Source organism: Alosa pseudoharengus, unplaced genomic scaffold, assembly GCF_046254945.1.
Source record: "Alosa pseudoharengus isolate Yale_2024_CS ecotype anadromous, Long Island Sound unplaced genomic scaffold, YU_APseudo_1.1 YU_APseudo_1.1_scf_22, whole genome shotgun sequence".
Taxonomy (NCBI): Eukaryota; Metazoa; Chordata; class Actinopteri; order Clupeiformes; family Clupeidae; genus Alosa; species Alosa pseudoharengus.
Genome location: NW_027468680.1, coordinates 18,908,761 through 18,936,408, shown reverse-complemented (window position 1 = coordinate 18,936,408; position 27,648 = coordinate 18,908,761). Strand labels below are relative to the sequence as shown.

Below are 27,648 nucleotides of genomic sequence, written 5' to 3'. Positions count from 1 at the left end.
ATCTCGACTGTCTAAAAATAAAATGACATGTTTGTGTTGTGTAGCTGTACATTGCTATTAAATATGCACTCTCCTCTTATCCTGGGGCAGTTGTATCAGTTGTATTTCTCTAGCGCTGTGGTATATTAGTTGCCAATTTGTGATGAGGCGTTAGTAAGATGCTTGTCTTGCTCGAGCAGCAGCAGCTTCGGCGTATGAAGGTGCGCAGGAGAGACCTGCAGCAGCTGGCCAGCAGGGGGCAGCAGCTGCACGTGGACGAGGACATGAGGGACTCCCTCCAGCAGGACCTACAGAAGCTGCAGGACACGCTCAGCAGAATGGAGCAGACCATGGACACCCATGAGCAGAGCCTGCAGGTGAATGGAGAAATGGAAAATGCCCACTATTCTATAATAATAGAATCTGTATGTATGAATACTGACATGGCTGGCTTTGAACATTTACTTCCCTCCTTTCTTTGTATTACTTTAATAAATGCCATGTTGGGGAATGTGTGTACTGATAATATGCATTTTGTGTCCTAATAAACAGTGCATATGGCACATTATAATTTTAATAAACATAAACAGACAGTCCAATATTTCTACCGATGAAAATTATGTTGTTGGGAAAGATTCAGTGCAGTAGTAACATGCTGTATTCTTGCTCTTGTGCTGCAGACGGCTCTGTCTGCCTGGCATGAGTTTGACAGCCAGCAGGGGGCGGTGCAGGAGTTTGTGAGTCGTGCGTCGTCAGTAACAGAGAGAGAACACACCTACAGCAGCCCTGAGAGCCTGACCGGAGAGCTGGAGCAGACACAGGTGAGAGAGAGAAAGAGAGAGAGAGAGAGACAGACAGAGTGTGTCTGTGTGTGTAGTTTGTAAAGACAGAGCTGTGGGTCATGCATGTCTAGGAATGTACCTGTATGTGTGTGTTTGTGTATCCTAGTCCTAGTTAGTGTGGATGCATAGTGGTGGTAAAACCAAAGTTGTGTGTGCGCGTGTTATTTCAGGATCTGCTGAAACAGTGTGAGAAGGAAGCATCAGTGGTCAGCTCCCTGCTGAGGAGAGCTCAAGACATCCAGCTGGGCCCACAGAACCAGACTCTGCTGCAGGAGCGGGCTCGCACACTCAGCAAGCAACTGGACAAGGCCCAAGCCCAACTGAAAAAAGAGTAATACACAGCATTATTAAACGTCCCAGAGCAGTTTTAGAGATGATTTAGGAAGGTTAACTAGTTTAGACTAGTTTAGTCTCCTGAGAGTGATATATATCTCAACTGTCTTCTTCATTTGTGCCTTCATCATTGGCAGTTGTTTTGTGTGCAATATATCACTATTCCTGTCTTTTGAAGTAAGATATATTAAGGTTATTGTGTGTGTATTCTCTTCAGTGAAAAGGCCCTAGAGGATATGAAGACACAATGGGATTCATTTGGGAAGGAGTTTGAAGCCTTCTCCTCTTGGATCTCTGTAAAGGAGAAAGAGCTGGAGAAACGAAAGGGCTCAGGCCTTCCACTGGAGGAGTTGAGAAGTGCAGTAAAGGTACCTAATATGCTATTCTTATTCAATTAAACAGGAGATTACAGGAGATCGTTTTCCAAGCAGTTTTCTTATTTGAGTCACTCACATATCAGATTTCTTTAGGAACCTTCAAATAGCTGTTAGTCCGTCTATTCACATCAGAAGCTGTATGTTTAACGTCGGCATTCTCTGGTTGTCAGGATGTTGAGTCGGAGGTTCAGGCCAAAGGGCAGGTCTTCTCTCATCTGGAGACAGAGTCCCAGGCGTTGGGTCAGTTCCTGTCTTCAGGGGAGTCGGCACGAATCAAAGCCCGTCTGACACAGATTGGCAGGTATTGGGAGGAGCTTAAGGAGAATGTGGAACAACTGAATCGTCAACTTGAAGAGAGCCACAACCAACAGCAGAAGTTTGAGGCCAATCTTGAAAAGGTACACACCATTAGGTGTACAACACAACTGACCGGTTCACAGGTTATATTCTGTCCTATTGAGTGAAACAGTCACAGATTGTGCAATATTTTCAAAGATTATGGGGTGATAAATGTTTGTTGTTTGAAGGTACGAGTGGCCATCAGCAGCCTGCAGGAGAAAGTGAGCAGGCCTGTGAGCTCCTGTGGTTCCTCTTCAGACACCTACCGCACTCTTCAGGAACACATGGTAATGGCAGCCTCCTCTCTCTCTCTCTCTCTCTCTCTCTCTCTCTCTCTCTCTCTCTCTCTCTCTCTCTCTCTCTCTCTCACACTCTCTTTCTGTCTAACTGTCTACTTGTGTTCAGCTGAAATTACATACCTGTCTACTCTTTCTCACCTGATCTACAATAGCTCCTACCATTTAGGGATGTTACATCTGAGATGACTCAACATATCAGTCAGTTACAATTAGTCATTTCGGGCATTGATCTCAAAGTCCTAGATTCCGTAGACTCTAGTGTGTTTTCTTTAACAGTTACCTACTCTCATTAGCTACTTCTATGATTACTTGCCCTGATGTCCTGCCTCTGGGCGTTTTGCAGGACGTATGCCAGTCACTGGAGAAACAGCGGGGGGCGCTGCTGTCCCTCAGCACAGCTGGTCGGCGCCTGAGTGAGCGCGATCGGGCGGAACAGGTGGTGCAGGAGCTGCAGCGCAGCCACGAGCAGAGCCTGAAGCAGGCCACGGACACGCAGAACCGTCTGGAGAACCTGCTGGGTCTCTGGCAGAAGTAAGAGGCCAGACTGATTATTACGAGGAAGATTCTTTTGAACAATCCACTGGATGTCATAGTGCAAGCTCAGTTAACAGCATTTTATAGCATAGCCCCTCTATAGTTAAGGGCAAAACTTTTAATACGATATAGAAACATGATAGAAATACATAGAAAGACCTACAATAAAGACACTCGTGTTTGAAAAAGAGTGAATGAAATTGTAATGTCAAAGAAAGTGAACCTAGATATGATTATGGATACTAGTGTGATCTAGTATCTACTATTCTGATCAGTTTCTGTAAGATTGTGAGCAGTGTCTGTTGATAATTTCTAAATGCTCTGTGTCTCACTTGTCAGGTATCAGAAGGATTGGACCACTGTCCAGAACTTTCTAGAGCGATGTGAACAGGTCACCGGCCCTGAAGATCAGCTTCTCCCTGCAGACAAGTCGAAACTTCAGAGTGACCTTCAGGACGTGCAGGTAAACAAACACAGACATTATTAAAAGTCTACTTGTGCTACACTCCTCATGCCTTGCTTGATCCATCTGTGTCTCTTCTGCTGTACTGATTCTGTGCCAATGATGTGTCTCTTAGCATCTGCGTTCAGAGCTGAAGAACATGGAGGGTTTGCACAAGGAGTTGGGGACCCAGGCAGAAGCGCTGTACCCCACAGCACCCCAGGAGCGAGTGGAGGCCCTCAAAGAAGAACTGCACCAGCTGCGACAGAGATGGACTTCCCAGAGCACAGCCCTATCTAACAGGTTCATCTCATTAATGCTGAGACATATAGGGACAGTTTCCTGGACTAGACTAAATGTTTTTTGTATGGAAATCTCTCTTTAGAGGAAGAATTTGTATTTTAGTCTAGAGCTAGGCTTAATCCATGGAAATCACGCCATAATTAGTTAATATATTCAATATCATTCCTAATATATTTAAATTTGTTTCAAATTTAGATAATTTTGATCATTAGCATTTAGCATGTTGGCAGCTAATGTTGGCAGCTGTCCTCCATCTTGAATCTCTTCCTCCCTCTGCCCCAGGACCCAGCTGGTGGAGCAGCAGCTGTCCCAGGTGGAGCAGCTGGAGCAGGGCCTACAGAGCTTCTCTCGCTGGGCCCAGGCCTTCGCCTCCACCCTGCACACGCCCCTGCTGGTCAACATCACCGACCTGCAGCCTGCCAGAGCAGAAGTGGAGGTACTGAGGAGATCTGAATAGTGTTCTATGTCACCGTTATTATACCAGGAAGTTCATTTTGATTTGTAATAGTTCATCATCCTATTAGATGAGCCTTGTACCTACACCACAAATGTACTAATGTGACTTTGCATGGCTTTATTGTGCTGATTTTCAATGGGAGTCAATGGGTTTTAGTCTGTCAGGTTCTGTTAGCTCTTTCTCTCCAAGGACAAGACCAGAGTAATCTCACTCTCTGTATCTGTTCCCCTGCAGGCTCGCACAGACGCTCTCCAGCAGAAGTCGTCCGAGCGCGAGCGCCTCCAGAGTCAGCTGGACCAGCTGGCCTCGGCATGCGAGCCCCGCAGCCTCCAGCAGCTGCAGGCCCAGTGGCAGGGCGCCCTGCAGCCGTACACCGATGCCCAGCAGCAGCTGCTGCTGGCCGGCGAGAGCTTGCAGCGGCTGGACGCCTTCCTGCAGACGCGGGGCGTGGCGGCCGGCGTGCTGCGCGGCCTCCGGCAGACGGTGGAGAGTGCCGGCAGCTGGGAGCGCGGCCGCGTGCAGGAACTCCAGCAGGACCTGGCCGACATCGTGCCGGATATCGGCCGCCTGGAGGCGCTCGCCGTCAGCCTTGACGGGGGCCTCTGTAAGGCCCACCTGCACCTGAGCGACGGCGCCGGAGCAGGAGGAGAGGCAGGGACGGCGGCCAGGACGACGTGCCGGGCGCTGGCTGACCTGCTGGGGGCTGAGCTGGAGACGGTACGGAGTCAGCTGGGGGCCAAGCAGAGCGAGGCGGAGGAGCTGGGCGCACTGTGGACGGCGTTCAGGCAGCGGCGCGAACAGCTGCTCAAAAGTGTGGAGGACCTGGAGCAGCAGGCCGAGCAGCAGGGCCTCAAGGACCCCAGCGTCACCGCCCTGCAGCAGAGGTGACAAGCAAACATTGGTTCACATTACACACCCAGAAAATAAAAAATAAAAATTTTCTCAATGGATTCCAGTTAACTTCCAAGAACTTTTTATTAGCAATGAGGTCTTTGTCTAGATAACTCAATATTACCTATGTTGTTGGAAAACGAGGTACATGTGAAAGGCAGTGTGAGTTTCAGATTCAGATTTATGTATGAACTACTACTGTATATCAGGGTTTTCACAACTACTGATTTTTATTATCGATAAGTTGCTCATAATAATTGTTGATTAGTCGCTAGTGCTAGCTGTTTTCCATTGCAGACGTGTTGTTATTGTACTTCAGTACAGCTGTATGTAACTTACATGTCACTATGGAACAGGTTTCCATTTCAGTGAAGTACTTCCATACATAGGCATTTCTGGTTGGTTTAGCCTGTTTGTCCAGGACTGCTTGCAACAGCACTGACTAGTGATTTTGATATGGGTTGTGGACTAATTGGCTATTTGATGAAACCCCTACTGTATATATAAATAGCATTTAACCCTTCTCTCTGCTCTATAGGCTTCGGTTCTTCCTGCAGCTGGAGGAAGAGCTCCAGTCACACCAGCATGAGGAGCAGTGGTTGAGGGAGAAGGGCCAGCAGCTGGCCCAGAGAGATGCAGAGCTGGCTGGGGAGGTGCGGAGAGAGGTCAGCCTCCTGGAGAGCACCTGGGGAGAGACGCAGAAACTCATCACTGAGAGGTACAGCAGTGATACAAGGATTTCAAAGATCCACTTGACCCAATTTTACTGAGTTAATGATTTGTTCTTTTAAATGTTTTATTATAGTCAGATACGATAAGATGCATTGTATAGATCTAACTCTTAATTCCACTTCACTTAATTGTTTTTTAAATCTATTAGTAGCTCTTAGATCATGTATATAAAACCATGTATGCATGCATGATCAGTCATATCTATATTCAACCATATATTGGCTTCTAGATATGTTACTATTTGCATTGAACTTGAGCAGTCCATCAGACATGGTTTAGCATGAATACAACATGTGCTGTTTTTTGTTGGTTGAAAAGGCAGGAGCAGTGTGGTGCGCTGCTGGAGCTCATGAAGGCTTTCCAGAGTCTGAAGGCCACCATCAGCGGCGTGGTAGAGAGCGCTGAGGCAGTGGCTGAGGTCAGGACCTCCCTTAGTGAACGTGAGGACACCAGGAGATCTCTGTCTCGGGTAGGTGTACTTCACAAGCTGTTATGCTACACTTGTAGCTCCTATGGGATACTATTTAGACTATTATACTATTTAGACAGTTGTTAAAAATGATAAAATATATTTGCTCCATTCATAACCATTCTCTCTGGCATTTAGAAGATGCTTGGATTACAACGGGATTAGACCAAGTCACAGATTTGATCGGAACAGATGTGATGATGTATTTTTCTGTTTGGCACAGCATGAGACTGTGAAGATGGAGTTGGCGAGCCACCAGGACGAGCTTGATCGCCTCTCAGTTAAAGGAAAACAGCTGCTGGCAGAGCTGAAGAAAGTTCCGGACTGCGAGACCGAGTGTGTGAAGAAAGATATGGAGGCTTTAGTGGACCGCTGGCTGGATGTGAGTGGCACTTTAACCATGTCTGATTGGTGCAACCTGGGTATTCACAAGAAAGGAAACTAAATCCTTTGGGCACTGTGCATTGTCCTGTGGTACAGCAGTTGCTTCACATGCAGGCATTTCCTGTGACCAGCTGATGTGTGATGTTCCTGTTGTGTCTCTCGCAGGTGTCGGAGAAGGTGGAGGATAACATGGCCGTCCTGAGCAGGAGCCTGACCCTGTGGGAGCACATCGCCAAGGTGGGCCGAGAGCTGGACAGCTGGTCCACCTGCTCGGTGTCTGAGCTCAGTGAGAGCCTAAGCCACCTGGACGACAGTCAGAAGACAGACCGCAGGCTCACGGAGATACAGGCATGTGCTGAGCACAGTATTCAGTATTCAGTTCCAGAACCTGGTGTATAGTACAATTTCAGCACTTGGATTTCAATTACTTCTATGTATTGATGTAGTAGTCTCTGATATAGTAGGTAGTATTTTGTATCATGACTTCTGTATAAGCTAAACATTTTCTGTTCATTTTTATGTGTTCGAGTTGAACATGGTATTTGGTACTCAGTGTTCAATAGTTAAAAAATGTGCAACAGGTGTAAAACACAGGATGTTGATTTGTTATTGTTGTGAACACATTATACATCTAGGAATTGTGTAATTGAACAAGGTTGAATGACGAGTGCTGTGTGTGTGTGTGTGTGTGTGTGTGTGTGTGTGTGTGTGTGTGTGTGTGTGTGTGTGTGTGTGTTTGTGTGGGCGCAGGCAGAGGTGGAGAGCCGAGAGCAGGAGGTGGAGGCTCTGCAGGGGAAAATGGCCGAGATGAGGGAGCTCAGTGGGAGTCAGGAGAGTCCAGCAGAGCTGCAGGTACGGCAGGACACACACACACACACACACACACACACACACCTCTCTCTCACATACACACACACACACACACACACACACACTTACTCACACATGCACACACTTCTAACAAACATACTCACCCATCTCACCTGACACTCACTTCTCAGGCCACTTACTTCCAATTGTCCAACCTCAGTAAACAGAACACAGCAAACAGATCACAGAACACACAGAACACAGAACACAGAACACAACGCACACAGAACACACAGCGCACAGAACACACAGCACACAGAACACACAGCACACAGCAAACAGAACACACAACAAACAGCACACAGCGCACAGAACACACAGCGCACAGAACACACAGCGCACAGAACACACAGCGCACAGAACACACAGCGCACAGAACACACAGCGCACAGAACACACAGCGCACAGAACACAGCGCACAGAACACACAGCAAACAGAACACACAGCGCACAGAACACACAGCACACAGAACACAGAACACACAGCACACAGAACACACAGCACACAGAACACACAGAACACAGAACACACAGAACACACAGCGCACAGAACACACAGCGCACAGAACACATAGCGCAGAGAACACACAGCACACAGAACACACAGCAAAGAGCCAAGCTAGCTCAAAGCTGAACACAAACACCATCTCTCAGTTGATACCTCAACTAAAAATGAGTTACCTGAAACTATGGCGCCATGCATCCCACAGGTCCTGGAGGCAGAGCTGAGGAAGAAAACCAACCACGTGCGGACGATGTGTGAACAGTCAAGGAGTAACCTACGAGACTTCTGCACTCAGAAGAAGCAGCTGGAGGACTTCATTTCCCAGATGTCCGAGTGGCTGCAGACAGTGGAAAACTCATTGCAGGCCTCTCCCAGCAGAGGAGACCCAGAGGAGATCAGCAGAGTGAAGGTAGCCTTGGCCTCTCTAGACAGCGTATGCTACTGTGTTTTCAGTGAGGTGCTGTATATTAAACTATTTCCTCTATGGATGAACAGTCCCAAGCCCCCAAAAAATTGTATCAGTTACATATTGAACTTCATTGGAGTTGTGGCTTAACGTAATCAAATATCAATGAAATAACAAAAATATCAAGCCAAGTCAATATTGCTGTAACAATCTAGAGAAGATCTCTTAATGACAGAGGCTTATGAGATGTTCTATCTGTGTGTTTGAAGATCTCCTAATGAAAGAGGCTTATGAGATGTTCTATCTGTGTTTGAAGATCTCCTAATGAAAGAGGCTTGTGAGATGTTCTATCTGTGTGCTGATCCATGTCCTCTCTCCATCTCTGTAGGAGGTGCAGAAGGAGCTGCAGGGTCAACAGGACAGCATCGACTCCACACGGGAGAGCCTGAACGCGCTCTGCAGGAAGTTCCCCTCCGAGGAGCTGGCCAGACTAGGCGGTTCCCTCACCGACCTCATCAGGAGATACGATACGGTCAACCAGCTGTGCGGCCGCAGCCTCGGCTCCCTCCAGCACAGTCTGCAGCAGCGCTTTACAGGCAAGACCGCCCACCGTTGATATTGTCTCTGTCACTTTACTGGAAACAGCTAGCCTGGACAGCCCCATCCACCTAGTATCTCCACTCATTTTCATTTCACTGAGATACTAGTCTGGATGTACTGTAACGTTAGGAGGTAACGAAAGGAATCCCTAATCGATGTGATTGGTTAGGCTTGGACCAATGATTGAAGTCTACACCCATTATGATGCTAGGGTTGGAAACATTTCCCAATTGTGAGCAGTGAGCACCCACACTCTTCTCACGAAATGAAGCAAAGTGAGTGAGTCTGGTGAAAACAGGCTAGGTAACAGCTGGGATTTACAGGTGAAAATCATCAGCTCCAATGGTAAGAGCATGGATTTACAGGTGAAATCTGACCCCTTTCTCCATCCTTCTCATGTCGTGTGTAGATCTGGTGCAGGAGTTCCACGGCTGGCTGGCGGATCAGAGGGATGTGGTTAAAGAATGCTCTGACCAGTCTGGTGACATCAGCACTCTGGAGCGCAAACTTCAGAAACTCAAGGTACAAAACCACCACCTGTCCCACAATGGCAGCATGAATCATTTCCACATCTGAGGTTCATTATGAGGAATAGCCATTACTGTTAACCTTAGCACATTGATGATGCAGCGGTGTGTTAAGGTACTGAGTGTATTTCCCCCTCCTGTGCGCTAGGGGGCGCTGGAGCGCGTTGAGGATGGCGAGAGCCGGCTGACGCGGGTGTGTGAGGAGGGGGAGAAGCTGCTGCTGCACCTGCCCAAAGCCAGCGCCGGTCAGGTGCAAACGCGTTTGAGCTCGGCCCAGCAGGACTGGGACAGCTACGTGCAACAGTGCCGCCAGAACCAGCTCAGCCTGGAGCGCAGCACCACTGAACTCAACTGGTGAGTCCAGGGTTTCCATGATCAGGAAAAACCTGCAAAAGTCATGGAATTTTACAATTTTCCCATTTTCCAGGCCTGAAGAAATCATGGAATATTTTAGTGTTTTGTGAACATGAATATAAATATTATGTATGTGTGAAATGTAAAGACTAGTGGTTGGTAAGATGAAGGAACAGATGTCATGTGTGTGTGTGTGTGTTTGTGGGTGTGCAGCTTTGAGGACCACGTCCAAAAGCTGCAGCGCTGGTTGGAGCTGATGCAGGGGAGGATGACCACTGAGCTGCCCGAGGAGAAGTCAAGTGAACTGGAGAAGTCAGCACTACAGCGAGTTGAGGAGTTCCAGCAGGAAGTGACCCAAGAGAGGTCAGAGTTCACGTCATGTCCCCTCTGTATAGACCTCTGAAGTTCACCTACAAAAAGGAACCAAAGCTGCCATCTTTGCCCATATAAGGAGATCCGGGAGTTAATTGAAGCTAAATACCAAGTTGCATTGCAAGTTAGCTCTAGGGTAACGAAAATCAAAGTTCGCCGCCTTAACGTACCGAAGGTCACAGTATCCACTCGAAGGCAGAGGTCAAAAGTGTGTAGAGCAAAACGTCTGCATTTCTGATTTCTTCGTCCCCGTGAGAGTTTAACAGGTGCGATAATTGAAAATGTATTTTCGGAAAAATCGCAAGATACTGGATCTCCTTATATGGACAAAGATGGCAGCTTTTTTGTAGGCGAACTTCTGAGGTCTATATAATGACGCAGTTTGACTCCAGTGAATAGTTTGGAATTTACCGAAATGATAACATCTTATCAGAAGTTGCAGGATGTACAGCGTTGTGTTGCACCTGTTGGAGTGGTTTGCTCATTTAGAACTTCCTCTTTTGTCATCTAAAAGAGAAGGCCTAATGTACAGTAATACAGCATGCCAATGGACATTAGGTTTGACATGGCTATTTTTAAATATGTTTTTTTTATGTGTCTCTATGTATGTTGTGTATGTGATGGTTTGTTGTGTTTGATGCATGTTCTCTCCCACAGAGACTCGTTTGAGACCCTGTGCCAGGAGGCGCAGTCTCTGCACGAGACCGGCCACGGCGGCGGAGGGGAGGTGCTGGCGGCTGCGCAGCTGCAGACGCGGCACCAGGGCCTGGTGCGGAGCCTGCGCGAGCGCCTACGCAGCTGCCAGCTGGGCCTGCAGGAGCAGCAGGCCTTCGAAGAGGCGCTGCAGGGCTGCCTGGGCTGGCTGAGTGGCGTCCAGGAGCGCCTGACCTCCCTCAACAGCACCACCGGCAACAAGGAGACGCTAGAGACGCGCCTGGCTCTCATCCAGGTCAGACCACTTTGTAGCAATACAGACCTAATAGGGCAAATCTAACAGACTTAAACTCTAGTTTTGAAAGTGAAACTGTAGCAGAGGTTCACATTCTTCCATGCATTTAGTTCAGCTCCACGAGTTTGCTGACTGAGTTCTACCTCAGATACTGTACCTGCCTGCCTAAGTAGCTGATTGACCTCTATTAGGGTATCTGTATGAGAAAAGAAGAATGTTGTATTATATAACTAACAAACTTATCAAAACATTATTACAAATTAATATTAACAACATAGTTAATTAACAACATAGTTAATTAACACAGTTCAATTTATCCTGCAAATTAGAGGAATGTGTCTGATGGTCCTTAGACAGGGCTCTAATGTCCTCTCTGAAGTGATGGTCACTCTGGCCTCTGCTGTTGTGTTTGCAGGACATCCTGCTGATGAAGGGTGAGGGGGAGGTGCGTCTGAACCTGGCGCTGGGGAAGGGCGAGCAGCTGCTGAAGAGCTGCGGTCCAGAGAGGCAGCAGGCCATCCGCACCCAGCTGCAGGAGCTCCGAGACACCTGGGCCAGCACGCTCGTCACCTCCATGAGCTGCCACAGGTCTGCTCACACGCACACACACACACACACACACACATACGCACACATACAAACACACACACACACATACACACACATACGCACACATACAAACACACACACACACACACACACACACACACACACACACATACACACACACGCACACATACACACACACATACACACACACACATACACACACACACACATGCACACATACGCACACATACAAACACACACACACACACACACATACAGTGCACACACAGACATACACACACACACACACACATACACACACACACATACACACACACATACACACACACACCAGCAAGTCAACACACACACTAATGGCCAATGGCCATCATCAACAATTCATGATTTTTCTGATGTAGCTTGCTAACACTGGAAAACACCACCACACTCACTTCAAATCCTCCTCCACCTGACGCCCCCCGTCTCTCTCCTTGTGTGTGTGTCCAGCCGTCTAGAGTGGACGGTGTCTCAGTGGGGCAGTTTCCAGGAGAGCCGTGCGGCGCTGCAGCAGTGGCTCGAGGGCTGTGAGCAGCAGCTGGGCTGCCTGGAGCTGGAGCAGCCGGGCCTGAAGGAGAAGCTGTGCGTGCTGGAGCGGCTGCGCGCCACGCTGGCCGACGTCAACGCCCACGTGGCCACGCTCGCCCAGCTCACCGACAAGGCCGTCGAGCTGCACAAGAAGACCGGCGACAGGGCCTTCTCCCGCGAGTGCCGCGACCAGATCCAGTCCCACTTTGGCGATGTGACCGCTGTGGTCAAGGTACAGAGTCTATGACAGTGGTGGTCTTACTGTATGTCATTTTGTGCTTATTGTTGTCAGAAATATCAAATTCAGAGTTTTGGGCACACAAAGGCCCACAACAAGCCTCAACAAGGGTGTTTAGGTCTTCAACAATGTTTCCTATATTTTACAATGTTGCAATAAATACATTTACAATATTTCTAAAATTTCATTAAGTGTTCCCTGAATTGTTCAACTTTAGGACACAGATGGTTCAGTAGCTGTGTGGTAGTGAAAGTTCCTCTGACAGCCTGTGTGTGTGTGTGTGTGTGTGTGTGTGTGTGTGTGCTGTGCTGTAGGGGAAGCTGGGCCTGATGGAGGCGGCGGTGAGGGAGCACCAGGTGTACCTAGAGGCCGTGCGAGACATGAGCGACTGGCTGGCCTCGGCCCGCGAGGAGCTGCAGCGCTGGGCAGACGTGTCTGGAGACGCAGACGCCGTACAGAGGAAACTGGCCAAAGTCCGAGTGAGTGACAAAGCAAACTTGGAATAATAGCTTAGATGGGTGGTAAACTAATATTAAAATATTATTAAATATAATATTAAAAAAAAAAAATACCCAAACAGACATGCTTATCTTTCAGTTAATTCAGAACATTAATGAATCATAGTGACCTGGAATGAGATGTCATGGTTAATGAGATCCTTTTTCCATTTTGAATGTCTAGCTGATCAGCATTAGAATCACTTAAAACTTCTTCCTCTCCTCCTCCTCCACTTCCTCTCATCCATCAATCTGCTCTTTTCATCTCTCTCTCTGTATCTCTTGACCACCACCCTCTCAGGAGCTGCTGGCCTCACGTCAGCAGGGTTGGGAGCGGATGACGCGGGTGCAGCGCAGTGGCGGCGTGGCCCGCGGACGGAGCTCCACGCTGGGCTGTGAGGCGCTGGAGCGCGAGGAGGCCGGTCTGCTGGCCGGCTGGGAGCAGTGGGAGCGGGCGGCGCAGGCGGCGGCCGAGAGCCTGGAGGGGGCGCTGCAGCAGATGGCCAGCTCCGAGCAGGAGTTTGGCCGGCTGGCTACACACCTGGAGCAGGAGCTGCAGGCGTTCTCCACGCGCCTGCTGGAATGGAGGGACCATCTACAGCAGACCGAGGGCATGAACACCAGCGAGGAGGCCGTCCACGGCTGGCAGATCGCCAAGGTAACGACCAAGTGTAGTTCCTGCACGTGGATAATCACACAATGGCTTTCACAGTGCTAGTGGAATAATCCTTGCACAGAAGTGAGTAGTACTTTGGATGTAGGGTCACCTTATTGCAGACAAACATCTGTTCATTGCCAGTCAGTTTTCAGGATATCGAAGTTGATGATGAGCTTATCAATGTGTGCTTCAGGAAATACTGCATGCAAAATCATGCATAACTTATAATCCGCTTACGTTGGGTGCATAGTAAATGATGGTTTCTGTGTCTAAGGAAACTTCGGAGGAGTTGCTGAAAGCGGAGGCGACCTCTGAGCAGCTGAAGACCCAGCTCAATGACCTGTGCCGCTTCTCCAGGGAGCTGGGCACCCAACCGGACAGGGTGTCCGCTCTCATTAAAGACTACAACAGGTGAGCCTATGCACTGGGACAGATGGGTTCAAAGGAAACAGATGGGTTACAGCTGGAGAATTCAGATTAATTATTCTGCCTGTTTTATCACAAACTCATTCAGTGCAGGAAAACCACAGTCTACAACGGTAATGGGTAAAATGCGTTATAAGTGGGCAAGGTGTGTTATAAGTGGGCAAGGTGAAACTGTGTTTGTCTGTCGGGATGTTATCTAAATTATTTAAGCCAGTACTGAACGCTCTGTTGGTGTAGTTGCATATTGTAGCATCTTTCTCTCTGTCTCCCTCATTACATGTTCCTTCCTTCTCCCAGTCTGAGTCTGCAGGCGTCGCGTGAGTGTCAGAACAAAGAGAAGCTCCTGGACCAGAGGTTCCGCTCGTCCTGCAGAGATTTCCAGCAGTGGCTGGTCCACGCCAAGATCACCACAGCCAAATGCTTTGACGTGCCCCAGAACCTGGCTGAGGTGTCCTCTAGTCTGCAGAAGATTCAGGTACAGTCCTGACTGGACAAAATAATTTACTAGTGATAAAATAGTAGTAGTAGTAAAATAATAAAATAAAAATGCAAACTTAGCTCAGCTCTGTCAGTGATTGGAATTTGAAACACAAACCTACCCTAACTTGTGTCTTTGCCAAAGCAGCCCTTGAAGTGATGTTTGACACTAAGTGAGTATGTACCGTATACACAGGTACAGCCAGGCAGCCGTGGCCTACTGGTTAGCGCTTCGGACTTGTAACCGGAGGGTTGCTGGTTCGAACCCCGACCCCGAGTAGGAATGGCTGAAGTGCCCTTGAGCAATGCACCTAACCCCTCACTGCTCCCCGAGCGCCGCTGTTGTTGCAGGCAGCTCACTGCGCCGGGATTAGTGTGTGCTTCACCTCACTGTGTGTTCACTGTGTGCAGTGTGTTTCCCTAATTCACGGATTGGGATAAATGCAGAGACCAAATTTCCCTCACGTGATCAAAAGAGTTTATATACTTATACTTATACAGGGATATGCCACTCTCACAGTGCTTCCTATCTCTCTCAGGAGTGTGTGAGTGACCGAGAGCAGGGTCAGACCAAGCTGAATGCGGTGGTGTTCTGCGGGGACCTGCTGCTCCGCATCGCCTCCAGGGACCGAGAGGAGACCGTGAGGGCCAAGATGAGGGGCGCCAGAGAGGACTGGAAGACGCTCATGACCACCCTGCACCAGAGGGAGGCAATACTGCAGGTGGGCATCTCGGGGATCTGGGTTGGGAGGTTGTAGTACTCTACTGTAACATTCTTTGAACAGTATCTTGGCACTGTTTGTGCATTTGTTATTCAGCTGATTGTCTGATAAAGCCTGGCAGACTGGCAGAAACTGTTTGCCTTCACTGTGGTGGAATTTTCCTTTGGATTAAACTGTGAACACAACTGTGTGTGTGTGTGTGTGTGTGTGTGTGTGTGTGTGTGTGTGTGTGTGTGTGTGTTGTGCTTCCAGAGCCTGCAGTCCCAGATGGAGGACTTTGAGGACAGTGTGGAGCCCCTGCAGGACTGGCTGAACGGCACCGAAGCGGCGGTACAGGGCAGCAGCAGCCGGCTGCACGACCTCGCAGCCAAGAAGCACGAGCTCCACAAGCTACAGGTACCGTCTGTCGCCATGGCGCGGCGACCCCCAAGTCACGGCCAGCTGTCACAGCAAGAGATCATCACCCCCCACCCCCCCAACCCCCCCTGCCCACTCCAACCACCAGGCTGTTGTCCATCACCCTCCACCATTGTCTACCACCGGTGTAGCGATAGTCTGTTTGTCTCCAGGGTCCAGCTCCACCTCCAACATTCTCTAAGCTTGCCATCACTTGTCACAGCCACCAGCCATGTCCCCTGAAGCCATTTCTTCTTCCTCTGTCTATATCCATTCTCACTTTGTCTTACTTACTTGAGTCAGAAGCTTCCATTGCATAACATTGTCTCTCTGCCTAATGTGTTCTCTAACTCCCTACTCATACCAAGTGCCCTCCCAGCCCATTAACACGCTAGCATCTGCCAATGCGCTTGTGTCTAACAGTTGACCCTTGACCTTTTGTCTTGTCCTGTCTGCTTGCTGTGCTGTGTCCTGTCCGCTGTCCCGTCCTGCCGACATGCCTGACGTGTGCCCACCCTCCACCCCACGCTGTTCCAGTCGCTGCTGGAGGAGCTGGCGTCCCAGGAGCAGCAGCTGAGTCGGCTCAGGGAAAGGGCCCAGCAGCTGTGGGACGAGCACTCGGCAGGGAAGGGCTACCTGCACCGCGTCTCGCAGCTCTCCGCTCAGCTCCTAGCGCTAACCAACACCACCAAGGTAACTGTCTGCCGGCCGGTGGGATGGTGGCAGGAACGGTAAACTGTTGCTGTAGCTTGTGGACGCCGATCGCCAGGAATCTGCAGTATATGTCAGAGTGATTTGAGTGAATGTTGCTACCAATTCCACTGTTCTGGCAGTCATGTGAGGTTTGAATCCCTCTTTCCGACTACTGTTTTGCAAACATCTGTCCTGTCTGCTTCTCCAAGCAACAGCCTCTCTTCTTCAGCCAAAGCTTACTGCAGTCTTACCTTACCAGAGCTTCTAAACTAAAACCGAATGACCTAAAATGATCAGTACTCATCAGTTGGCAACAACTCTTACTTCTAACTAATTACAGTTGTCGGTTATTTCACATTCTCACCATGACACAAGACCATCTTAGAAAGTTCTGTCATCCACTCTGCTGAAGGTAGGAGAGATGAAAAGTGTGAAACACCCATGAAACACACAGAGCTAGACTGGTGGAATTGTAGGAATAGAACCTTTATCTTGATACTGTATCTCGATCGGTTCCTCTATACCTGGTCCTATCTTCCTCGCAGTCTTGAGATGCTTATTTAAAGTTGTCTTTAAAGCTAATTGTGTTTGCTAGTTGTGGTTCTGGGTGTTTTAAACTGTTCTACAGCGTTCTAATGAGAGCTGTTCTGCGCCCATGCGTTCTCCAGGAGAAGGCGTCCCGTGTGGAGCACATCATGAGCGAACACCAGCTCTTCTGCAAGGGCCTGCGGGACCTGCACAACTGGGTGTCGGACACCAGTCACATGATGCAGTCCTACTGTGCCCCCACGGCCGACAGGAGCGTGCTGGACAACAGGATGATCAAACTGGAGGTGTGTGTGTGTGTGTGTGTGTGTGTGTGTGTGTGTGTGTGTGTTTGAATAGGATTGATAAGTGTAGAGATCCTTGTTTGCAACTGAAGACTACAACTAAAGCAGCCTCAGATTCTCTTCTGTACTGACAAAGCCATCTTACACCAGGCCCAAGTATCTGAAGTGAATGTGGGGACTGGAGCAGAATTGAAAAGACTGCTGCCTTTAGATTTAGAACCTTAACTAAACCCTTCCAAATCCTCTGTCACTCCCTGCTGTGGTGTGGTGCCTCTAGGCCCTGCTGACAGCCCGGCAGGAGAAGGAGATCGAGCTGAAGATGCTGGTGACGCGTGGAGAGTCGGTGCAGAGGAATACCTCTGCCGAGGGCGTCCCTGCCATCCGCCTGCAGATCCAGGAGCTGAAGGAGTCTTGGGACACCTTGCTCTCCGCCTCTATCCAGTGCAAAAGCCAACTGGAGGGGGCCCTCTCGCAATGGACCAGTTACCAGGATGATGTGCGCCAGTTCGTCTGCTGGGTGGAGCAGGTGGAGCAGAGTCTGGAGGCCACGGACCGGCCATGTTCAGAAATGAGAGACAAAACGGACAACCTGGACAAAGCCAAGGTACCTGTTCTTTTTGACCAGTCACTATGCAGTCTTAGGAAAGGAATTGTTTAGAAACATGTAATTAAATATAATAAAAATGAATAAGAAAGAATAGTTAATTAATTAATAGGTTGCTAATGATTAATTCATGAATTGTTGACTATGTGCCGTGTGTGTGTTGTTCCTGCTAGCTGCTGTTTGAGGAGGTGTTGAGTCACGGCAGTCTCCTGGACACCATCGCACAGAAGGGAGCTGGAATGGCGGAGCACTGTGTCACTCAGATGGAGCTGCAAGACCTGCAGGAGCGCTACAGTGCTGTGAGGGAGAAGGCAGAGGTAACGCTACTGCGCTCAAAACAGTGTGTGCATATTAACACACACACTATACAGTCAGTCAATAACCAACAGAGCATCACACCCACATCCAGATATGACTCCTAAAAACAAAGAGAAAGACTGACGGACTATAATATGATGTTTGTGGAATTAAATAAAATATTTTATTTAATCTCATAAGTAGAACTGGTTAGAAATAATTTATCAAATAAATTGTGTGTGTGTGTGTGTGTGTGTGTGTGTGTGTGTGTGTGCGCATGCGTGTGTGTGCGCCTGTGTGTGCGCCTGTGTGTGTGCGCCTGTGTGTGTGTGTGTGTGTGTGTGTGTGCATGTGCGTGTGCGTGTGTGTGCGCCTGTGTGTGTGTGTGTGTGTGTGTGTGTGTGTGTGTGCGTGCGTGTGCGCCTGTGTGTGTGTCCATCCGTGTAGCATGCAGTGGGCAGGGCAGAGGATCTGGTGCACAGCCATGAGGAGCACAGGCACTGCCTGCAGCAGTTCCGGGCGTGGCTGGAGCAGGAGCAGGAGAGGCTGAGCGCTCACACCCCTCTGGAGGGAGATGTCGACTCCCTGGAGAACACACTGCAGAAGCTGCAGGTCGGTGGAGGGGCTGTGTGTGTGTTTGGCGGGTTTACACATTCAAATGCAGTTTCTCTCCACTCATATTCAGGAAAACGTGACCCATATCTGTCATGACTATCAACAAACTAGGATGGTCCAATTACAGAATGTGTTTCTAGTAATAGGAATAATGGTAATATAATGCAATATCTGTTGTATATTGCACCTCCAGCATTGTCCACAGCTGTAGTGCATCATGAGAAGCTAACAACTTAAGTAAATGTTTGCACAAAGCATTACACAGCTGCACAATTTGGTTGGTTTATTTCATGCTTTACTTCACACCATCAAAGCCTCCCCCACCTCAAGGGCATCGTTGACTGGAGTGACCACTGCACCACACTGGAGTGACCACTGCACCACACGCATACTAACGCTGCCTCTGTGTACCGTCCCTCCCTCCCCTGCACCAGGAGCAGCAGAGGGGCTGTACGGAGGGCCACACCCTGCTGAACGCGCTGCAGCGGAGCCGCGAGGCGCTGCTGGCCTGGGGCGCGCCCTCGCTGGAGGAGCGCCAGCTGGAGGCGCTGCAGGCCGACTGGAGCTCGCACCAGGCCCGTCTGGGCGAGACGCGCGCCCAGCTCAACAGCACGCTGGCCAAGCTGCGGCAGATCGAGCAGAAATTCCACCGGCTGGACACCTGGCTCAAGGGCATGGAGAGCAAGGGCCAGCTACGCTCCAGCCGCCGCTCCGACCGCGCCACCAAGGAGGCGCAGCTGCAGATGCTGGAGGTCAGGAGGCAGCCTGTCTGTGATCTTTTCTGGTCTGTGGATTTGGCAGGCCCCACACACTCCAGTTTGCCTACCTGCTTGCTTTAAGACAGAGATCTTTCTCAGTTACAGCAGAGGGGTCTGCCAAATCTTTTTTTTCCAGTTTTTACCCAAAAATTACGAAATCTGTATTAATAATTCTTCAGATAATAAACATGTCAGAAATTATTATTTGTTATGACTTAACATTGTATACACCATTATAAAGTACATTCATACTGTACATGGCACTATAAGTCGGCCTACACATTATTGTTTTTGATTTAATAAGAAACATCATTTTATACAAAATGTAACAGAAGGTCCCACTGTGTCACTATCAGTCAAGGGGTCCCTCCTTGGCCTGAAAAATGTTGAAGACTTCTGTTGTACAGGCTTCAGGCCTTGGCTTCTGTAAAGCCCCTTTATACTGATACAGACAAACAAGATGAAATGTATTTCATTTGCTGTGTGTGTGTGTGTGTGTGTGTGTGTGTGTGTGTGTGTGTGTGTGTGTGTGCGTGTGTGTGTGTGTGTGTGTGTGTGTGTGTGTGTGTGTGTGTGTGTGTGTGTGTGTGTGTGTGTCCAGGCATGGCAGGAGGAGGTGTTGGTTTACCAGAGTGAGGTGGAGAGCCTGAGCTCGCTGGCCCAGCAGGTGCTGGAGGAGAGCCACATCAGCAGCCGAGTCAGCGCCACGGCAACCCAGCTGACATCACGCTACCACGCTCTGCTGCTGCTCCTCATGGTGAGAGGGAGAGCAGAAACACACACAGCTCTTAATCCAGACAAACACAGGGACACCCACAAACACACACAGCTCTTAATCCAGACAAACACAGGGACACCCACAAACACACACAGCTCTTAATCCAGACAAACACAGGGACACCCACAAACACACACAGCTCTTAATCCAGACAAACACAGGGACACCCACAAACACACACAGCTCTTAATCCAGACAAACACAGGGACAACCACAAACACACACAGCTCTTAATCCATACGAACACAGGGACAACCACAAACACACACAGCTCTTAATCCATACGAACACAGGGACAACCACAATCACACTCACAAACACGCACAGCTCTTAATCCAGACAAACACAAGGACAAACACACACACACACACACACACACACACACACAAACACACAGCTCTTAATCCAGACAAACACAAGGAAAAAAACACATACACACACACACACACACACAGCTCTTAATCCAGGCAAACACAGGGAGAAACACACACACACACGAAAGAACACACACACACACACACACACACACACACACACATATACAGACAGAAGCAAAATATGGTGCTGGGACTGAACTAGTTTATTTACCGTCCCTCCCTGAAGCAGTGTAGTCGTTCTCTTACATTTATATAAACACACACACAAAGCCCATTTGGAAAAGCCCCAAATGCCTCTGCTCCCCGTTTTTAGGAGACCATCAAGCAGCTGAAAGAGGAGGTGTCGTGTATAGAGGAAGCCCAGAGTGTGTTCAGCACCTTCTCTGACTGGCTGAGTATGGCGCAGAAGAACTTCAGCAGCGTGTCCATCAGCATCGATGTTGTGGACCGCGTCGCCATGGAGAGAAAAAAGAAGAAATTAGAGGTACACAAGAGACTGCATGACTAAAAGCAGCTCAAAAATGCTATTTCATTGGAATCACTGTTCATATATGGTAGATTCAACAGCAGAGTGAAATGCAGTTGTCAAACCTAACTTACTCTTGGTACCCAGTTCCTGCACTATTGAGCACCATAGCTAGCACAGTCTTCTATTGCATCTGCAGCTATTCTGATCTCTAATGGCTTGTTTCAGGCTTTTAAAAATATGATCTCAGAGGTGTTTCAGAGAGCAGGTCTGCAGAGTATGTGTATGTGTTACAGTATGAGTTATGCTATTAGTGGCGTGCTACACAGGAAGCAGCTATCTAACCATGTCTGACTTCCTGGTGTGCGGCAGGCGCTGCAAGGGGACGTGCAGCGGGGCCGCGGCTTCCTCACGGCCATGCGGGAGAAGACGGAGCGGGCGGCGGCCTTCCTGGAGGAGCCAGAGGCGGAGCAGATGCGGGAGGAGGTGTCGGCACGTCTCTCCCAGCAGGAGGCGCTGGTGGGGGCCATCAGGCAGGAGCTGAGCACGCTGGACAAGAGCCTGCAGCTGTCCAAGGACTTCCTGGACAAGTACAAGGCGCAGGCGCAGTGGGTGAGCGAGACGCGCACGGTGCTCGGGGCACCACTGGAGCCCAAAGCCGAGCTGTACCAAAGGAAAGCCCAGCTGGCCAAGTACAAGGTGGGTTTGGATCACTGTGTAGGCTGTGGACCACAACTTATCCAGTGATTAAAGGTACAGTCCTTGATTCTGGTGAAGGGTTGTTAAATTTGTAGCTCCAAAATTGTACACCATTCCCTTCTTTGCTCGTACAGCTAAATGTTGATTGGCTGTAATGGTGTATGGCGCTTTCAGACCCTGGGTTGTGCCTGAGCATCAGAGGTTTTTGAATGCATAGACTGGAACAAGAATTTAGCTGAATTCAAAAAGTCTGATAGATTGTAATCAAGGAAGCGCCTTTATGTAAAAAAGAATAAACCCTGGTGTGATCCACAGCCTACCAAATCCCTCTTGGTTCCAATGTTTGAGTTTACCTAAAGAAAGTGAAAGTGAAGTCGCCTTGACACTTGGGTTTTCCTGCTTATAGACCCTGCAGCAAACGGTCCAGTCCCACGAGTCTGCGATGAGGTCCGTCATGGAGAGGGGAGAGGCCCTGCTTGACTCGGTCAAGGACCCTACCATCAGCGAGAACATGAGCAAGCTGCAGGCTGACTACACTGAGCTCTGCTCCGCAGCCAAGGTGGGTGTGTGATGCGTTCACTCTGAAAGCACAAAGCTATTTTTTCAGTCTTCTGCTATCAGCACAGCAACAGCAATGTCAGCTGGTACACCACAACAGCAGTAGAGAAAGCGTGGTAGACAGGGTTTAGCTCATTGTGGTGTGTGGATGCGAGAAGTGTAGATGCAAGATGTCATACATGTGCATGTTTTTAATAGTCACTCACATGAACACACAACTATTTCCCCGTGCGTGTGTTCGTAACTCCAGGCGCGGGTCCAGAGTCTGTCGGAGCGTGTGCGGGAGCACGAGGAGTACTGCGGAGAGCTACAAGAGGTGGAACGCTGGCTGCTGCAGATGTCCAGTCGCCTGGTGACGTCCGACTCCATGCAGAGTGGCTCTCTAGAGGCGGCCACACAGCAGCTAGCCAGACACAAGGTGAGCTCAGGGAGGCATCTGGTTTCAGGGCACTGCTTTCTTACACTTTATGTTTACAAATGTTTCTGCTGGTATGATTTTGTGAAATCAGGAGATGCCCAGTGTTTTAATTTTTGTCTGAGAACATTTAAAATATAGTGTTCAGTGGTTTTACATGGCTTCCTTAGAAAACCATATGCAGAAGTAATGCAATCACACAGGAAGTTTTAGGTTTCTGTGTTGTATCTGTGTCACGCTCTTGGTGCTTTTGCACTGACTCTTCAGATTCACACTTTACTGTGCAGCACTAATAGTGTTAAACAAAAAATGTCCTTGTGATTGACTGTCACAAACCCATCTCCTCTCAGGCCATAATGGAGGAGATCGCTGGCTTTGAGGACCTTCTGAACGCACTGAAGGAGAGAGGAGAGGAGCTGGTCAGTGGCTGCCCGGACGCGGTCCAACCCCGGGTCTGTCAGCAGGTTCAGACCCAGCAGCAGGGCACCAGAGACAGCTACTCTGCCATCTGCAGCACCGCCCAGCGGGTGAGCGCCTGTCTGGGGCACAGAAAGAGAGCAGTCACATAGTCACCTCTGTTTGGGCCGCAGCATGTGAAAAACCTAACTGTACTCTAGGCCTTCCCATGTGTGTGTGTGTGTGTGTGTGTGTGTGTGTGTGTGTACTGTATGTATGTATGTGTCCAAGTCTTTGTTGCTAGCAGTGACCGTTTATTTCTGTGTCAAACGGTCACTTCACCAAGCTGTGCTCTGCACGTGCTGTGTATGCGGGTGTGTGTATTTTTGTGTGACATCATTTGTTTGTGTGTGTGTGTGTGTGTGTGAGCAGTTGTACCAGAGCCTGGAGCGGGAGCAGCAGAAGTATGTGAGTCATCAGGACACGCTGCAGCAGTGCCAGAGCTGGCTGGCTGCCGTTCAGCAGGAGGTGCAGCTGCACGCACTACCCCCTCACGGCCTACAGGAGGCGCTCAAACAGGTCAGAGTCCAGTGCTCTCCATTACATGCAGGGAACTGATACAAGCGGTAGAAATGCAGCTATTGCTTGAGATGCATAAATTGAATAGATGTTGGATCATGTTAGCACTAACAATATTATTTGTAGGTTTCAAGTATACACACAAATTAGTGTGGACAAGAGAAGAAAGAATGTGTAGCATGCGTATAAAGAGAGTACAAAAAGACCTTGTGTATAACCAATGTGTCTAAAACACTAATAGTAGTACTGTTGTAAATAGCTATAATAAATGATAATAAAATAACATTTTCACCGGTTCATCCCCCACAGGTGAAACACTTCAGGGCTGTGCAGGAACAGGCCAGCACATACCTGGACCTGGTGTGCTCTGTGTGTGACCTGTCAGATGAAACGGTCAGGAGCACAGCAGCTGAGATTCAGCAGATCAAAATCACTGTGAGTCTCAAGATCCAAACATCTTTTACCATACGTGTGGTTGCTTATCTGTAACGCAACACAACACCAGATTTCTTATATTCAGTCTTCATTATTAATAAACCTAATAGTAAGACAAAAATGTATCACTAATCCTATTTTGTCCTCATTATGGAGTCAACCTCTGTTCTAACCTTACTCCTTTAGATAATTAGCCATATTTATTTAACCATGAAATAACAGTTGTAGATGTCCTTTTATTCTGTTGTGTTGATTTGGTCCCTGACGCTGTTTTGCTTGTTATGTTGGCTGTGGGGCAGATTGAGGAGCGCATGATGAGGGCGCAGGAGCTGTCGGAGGGCTGGAGGGAGATCCTGGACCAGAAGCAGGAGCTGGCCTCCCTCTTCCAGGACATGGAGCAGCAGCTGCAGGGCCTCACCCGCCGGCCGGCCGAGCTGGAGCCCAAGATCGCCCAGAACATGCTGGACCAGGCCCGGGTACGGAGCACTTCTTACACACAGAGGCAGAAATATCATCTGTTCCCAAATAGGAGGCTTTTCAATAATATCCGTGAATAAATTAATTATTTTTATTTACGGTAATTGTTTATTTAATTAATTAATGTATTAATTTGTCCGTATTCTAACATTACATTACTTTGTTTCTTACTCTAAAGCTGAAACTTAAGTTTGATGTGAAAATGTGGTCCAGTGTTACCTGTTACCTCATACTGACTGCACACTGTAGAGGATGTGTGGTAACATCCTTCCAACGACAAGTTTGTAGTCTGTGTAATGACAGAAACTACCTCGTGGTATTTTTTGTTCCAGTTAGTCTGTAAGTTTGGTGGAAAATTACATTTAAAAAATGTGGCTCTGCCATCTCCCACCCTGTAGGAGTTCAGCCAGCAGCTGCAGAGTCGTCAGGCCACCCTGACGCGGATGACGGAGACGGTGATGAAGCTGACTGAGGGCCGGGAGTCGTCGGAGCATGCCGAGATCAGCCGCCTGAGCCACTCCTGGCTGGAGCTGTGTCACCAGGCCAACAAGCTGCAGGCCCAGCGGGAGGAGGACCTGCGCCGGACCGGCGAGTACCACGACTGCATCGCCGCCATGGAGGCCCTGTTCGAACAGGTGACCAAGGACTGGGACAGCCTGGCCAGGTAGGCATCACTGAATGATGTTATATTATAAATGCTATTATCAGTACTTAAATACTTAAAGATAACCGGCAATGTGCCATAATTCAGACGTGGAGCGGACTAATTTGGAAATGCATTATTATATACAGCAAAACAGCTTCAACAATTTCTCATAACTTTAGGCACAAACTTTAAGCCCTTCACTGTGTAGTTGAAGGAGATCTGGAAATAGTTTTGTACCAGCATCAAATAATGGCCCATTTTAACTTTCATGTTTTTAGAACGGATGCTGAAAGTTCACTGGACCATCTTGAGGCTCTGAAAAAGCTAGCGGTCACCCTGAAGGATAAGAGGAGCACTCTGGAGGACCTGAAGGAGCAGCGACAGAAAGTGGTGGAGCATCTGAACCTGGACGACAAGGAGCTGGTGAAAGAGCAGATCAGCCACTTTGAGCAGCGCTGGGCCCAACTGGAGAGCCTGATCGAGAAGAAGATCCAGGACTCCATGGCCACGCTGGACGAGCTGGCCCAGGTGGAGGCCCGGCTGCGGGAGGCTCGCGACTGGGCCGAGGAGCAGCAGCCAGCGCTGGCCGAGGCCATGAAGATGAGCCCCCCACCAGACCTGGCCCAGAGCTTCCTATTCGACCACCTGAGCATCTGCAGCGAGCTGGAGGTCAAGCAGCTCATGCTGGCCCAGGCCATCACCGACGCAGATCGCGTGCTGGCCAACCTGGGCCTCAACGAGAGGCAGAGGCTTCAGCAGCTCATCGCCGCCACTCAGGGTGAGCTGGAGTCGCTGAGCGTCAAGGTGAGCCAGCGGCGGAAGCACCTGAGCAAGGCATTCACAGAGCGGACGCAGTTCCTCCAGGCGGTGGGCCAGGCCGTCTCCTGGGTCCAGCAGAACGAGAAGAAGGCCCTGGCGGACGAGTTCATCGCACTGCTGCCCGACGACCTCGCCAAGCAGGTCCGCTCGTGCCGGAACATCCAGAGCAGGCTGAAGGCCTATCAGAGCGAGCTGACCTCCCTCTGGGCCCAGGGCAGGGATCTGATGAGGGACGCCACGGAGGAGGAGAAGGCCGAGATGTTGGCCAAGCTGCAGGAGCTGCAGACCATCTTTGAGGTGGCGCTTCAGAGGTGCAGCCAGCGCCTGCAGGAGCTGGAGAAAGTCCTGGCCACTAGGAGGTACTTCACCGCCGACCTGGAGAAGACCTGTCAGTGGCTGAAGCAGGCGGATATTGTAACCTTCCCAGAGATCAATCTAATGAATGGAGACGCAGAGTTGAATGTACAGCTCACAAAGTACCAGCAGCTACTGGAACAGGCTGTGGAGTATGAAAATCTGCTCTTAAATGTCCAGAGAGCCGGTCAGGATATTCTGCCCACGCTAAGTGAGGTCAACCACAGTTACCTGGATGAAAAGCTCAATTGGCTCCCTCAGCAGTACAACAACATCTTGGCCTTGGCCAAAGAAAAGCAAGAGAAGATCCAGCAGGCCCTCCTAGCCCGGAAGGAGTATGCTTCCTTTATTGAGGTTACCTTCAAAGCTCTGAAAGAGCTGGAGGAACAGTTCCATAGCCTAGGCACGCAGACTGTCGGCCTGAAGACAGAGGAAGTGACTAATTTACAGAGCAGCTACAAAGCTCTGCAGGACGAACTGGTCAACTTGGGGTCAGCCGTCAACGAGCTCAACCAAAAGAAGGAGGGCTTCCGTAGCACAGGCCAACCCTGGAGGTCCGAGGAAATGACCCAGCTGGTCAGCCTCTACAACGGGCTGAAGCGGCTGATCGAGCAGAAGGTGGAGCACCTGGATGACACACTGGAGTCCTTCGAGGACCACCATGCCATGGCCATGCAGGTGGACTCGGAGCTCAAGGCCACCAAGGAGCAGCTGGTCAAGGTGAACGCCGAGACGCAGTCAGCCGAGGAGCGGCTTAAGAACTACCACTCGCTGGCTGCCAGCCTGCAGGGGGCCAGCTCTCACCTTTCGCGCCTCCGTGAGCAGATGGACAGCCTTGCGCTACACATGGACCCTGCTGCCCACGAGGCGTCCCGCCAGCAGCTCATCCTCTGGCAGGAAGAGCTGCACTCCCTGCAGGCCGCGGTCGGCGAGCTGATCGTCGAGTGCGAGAACCGCTTCGTGCAGAGCAAGGACTTCGAGACGGAGGTGAAGCGCACGCTGGACTGGCTCCAGCAGGTGCGCGACGAGCTCGGCTGCGCTGTGGTGGTGGACGTGAAGGTGGAGAAGGTGCAGGAGGAGATCCGTAAGCAGCAGATCATGCAGGAGGAGGTGCAGTCCCGCCTGAGGATCGTCATGGCGCTCAGCACCAGGGAGAAGCAGAAGTACACCAGCGCCAACGAGCTGGTACCCGAGCACGTGGACAGCAGCCTGCAGGAGATGGCCAAGCTGGAAGCAGATGTACAACAAGCTCTGTCTACCAAACAGGTGAGTTAGAAGTCATCTCAACCATTTCAGCCATTTTAAAAGGGTTTCAGCCTTACATTTATTAGAATTTTGTT

General features: G+C 49.6%; 1 protein-coding gene across 5 annotated transcripts in view; it reads left to right on the top strand.

Moving 5' to 3' along the window:
* Positions 1-27,648, top strand: part of syne1b (spectrin repeat containing, nuclear envelope 1b) — a 107,144-nt gene that overhangs the window by 27,073 nt on the left and 52,423 nt on the right. For 3 of the 5 annotated variants that reach the window (XM_076299212.1, XM_076299211.1, XM_076299210.1), the window contains exons 1-33: positions 6,594-6,733; positions 7,136-7,233; positions 7,962-8,165; positions 8,551-8,758; positions 9,172-9,284; positions 9,438-9,643; positions 9,857-10,006; positions 10,673-10,964; positions 11,380-11,552; positions 12,021-12,330; positions 12,651-12,815; positions 13,135-13,491; positions 13,766-13,902; positions 14,215-14,392; positions 14,934-15,116; positions 15,369-15,512; positions 16,050-16,205; positions 16,874-17,038; positions 17,313-17,639; positions 17,813-17,956; positions 18,384-18,548; positions 18,986-19,303; positions 19,911-20,066; positions 20,778-20,948; positions 21,303-21,629; positions 22,036-22,188; positions 22,438-22,605; positions 22,953-23,129; positions 23,431-23,577; positions 23,887-24,012; positions 24,312-24,488; positions 24,888-25,153; positions 25,414-27,574. In XM_076299212.1, coding sequence (XP_076155327.1) covers positions 7,180-7,233; positions 7,962-8,165; positions 8,551-8,758; positions 9,172-9,284; positions 9,438-9,643; positions 9,857-10,006; positions 10,673-10,964; positions 11,380-11,552; positions 12,021-12,330; positions 12,651-12,815; positions 13,135-13,491; positions 13,766-13,902; positions 14,215-14,392; positions 14,934-15,116; positions 15,369-15,512; positions 16,050-16,205; positions 16,874-17,038; positions 17,313-17,639; positions 17,813-17,956; positions 18,384-18,548; positions 18,986-19,303; positions 19,911-20,066; positions 20,778-20,948; positions 21,303-21,629; positions 22,036-22,188; positions 22,438-22,605; positions 22,953-23,129; positions 23,431-23,577; positions 23,887-24,012; positions 24,312-24,488; positions 24,888-25,153; positions 25,414-27,574 — 8,178 coding nt within the window. In that variant the 5' untranslated portion in view covers positions 6,594-6,733; positions 7,136-7,179. Of the gene's footprint in view, positions 1-179; positions 357-659; positions 801-991; positions 1,153-1,371; positions 1,523-1,701; positions 1,930-2,058; positions 2,158-2,512; positions 2,701-3,042; positions 3,167-3,281; positions 3,449-3,730; positions 3,885-4,139; positions 4,790-5,334; positions 5,515-5,846; positions 5,998-6,220; positions 6,380-6,546; positions 6,734-7,131; positions 7,234-7,961; positions 8,166-8,550; positions 8,759-9,171; positions 9,285-9,437; positions 9,644-9,856; positions 10,007-10,672; positions 10,965-11,379; positions 11,553-12,020; positions 12,331-12,650; positions 12,816-13,134; positions 13,492-13,765; positions 13,903-14,214; positions 14,393-14,933; positions 15,117-15,368; positions 15,513-16,049; positions 16,206-16,873; positions 17,039-17,312; positions 17,640-17,812; positions 17,957-18,383; positions 18,549-18,985; positions 19,304-19,910; positions 20,067-20,777; positions 20,949-21,302; positions 21,630-22,035; positions 22,189-22,437; positions 22,606-22,952; positions 23,130-23,430; positions 23,578-23,886; positions 24,013-24,311; positions 24,489-24,887; positions 25,154-25,413; positions 27,575-27,648 lie in introns of those variants that run through there. The other 2 variants (XM_076299214.1, XM_076299213.1) reach the window with 2 other exon arrangements.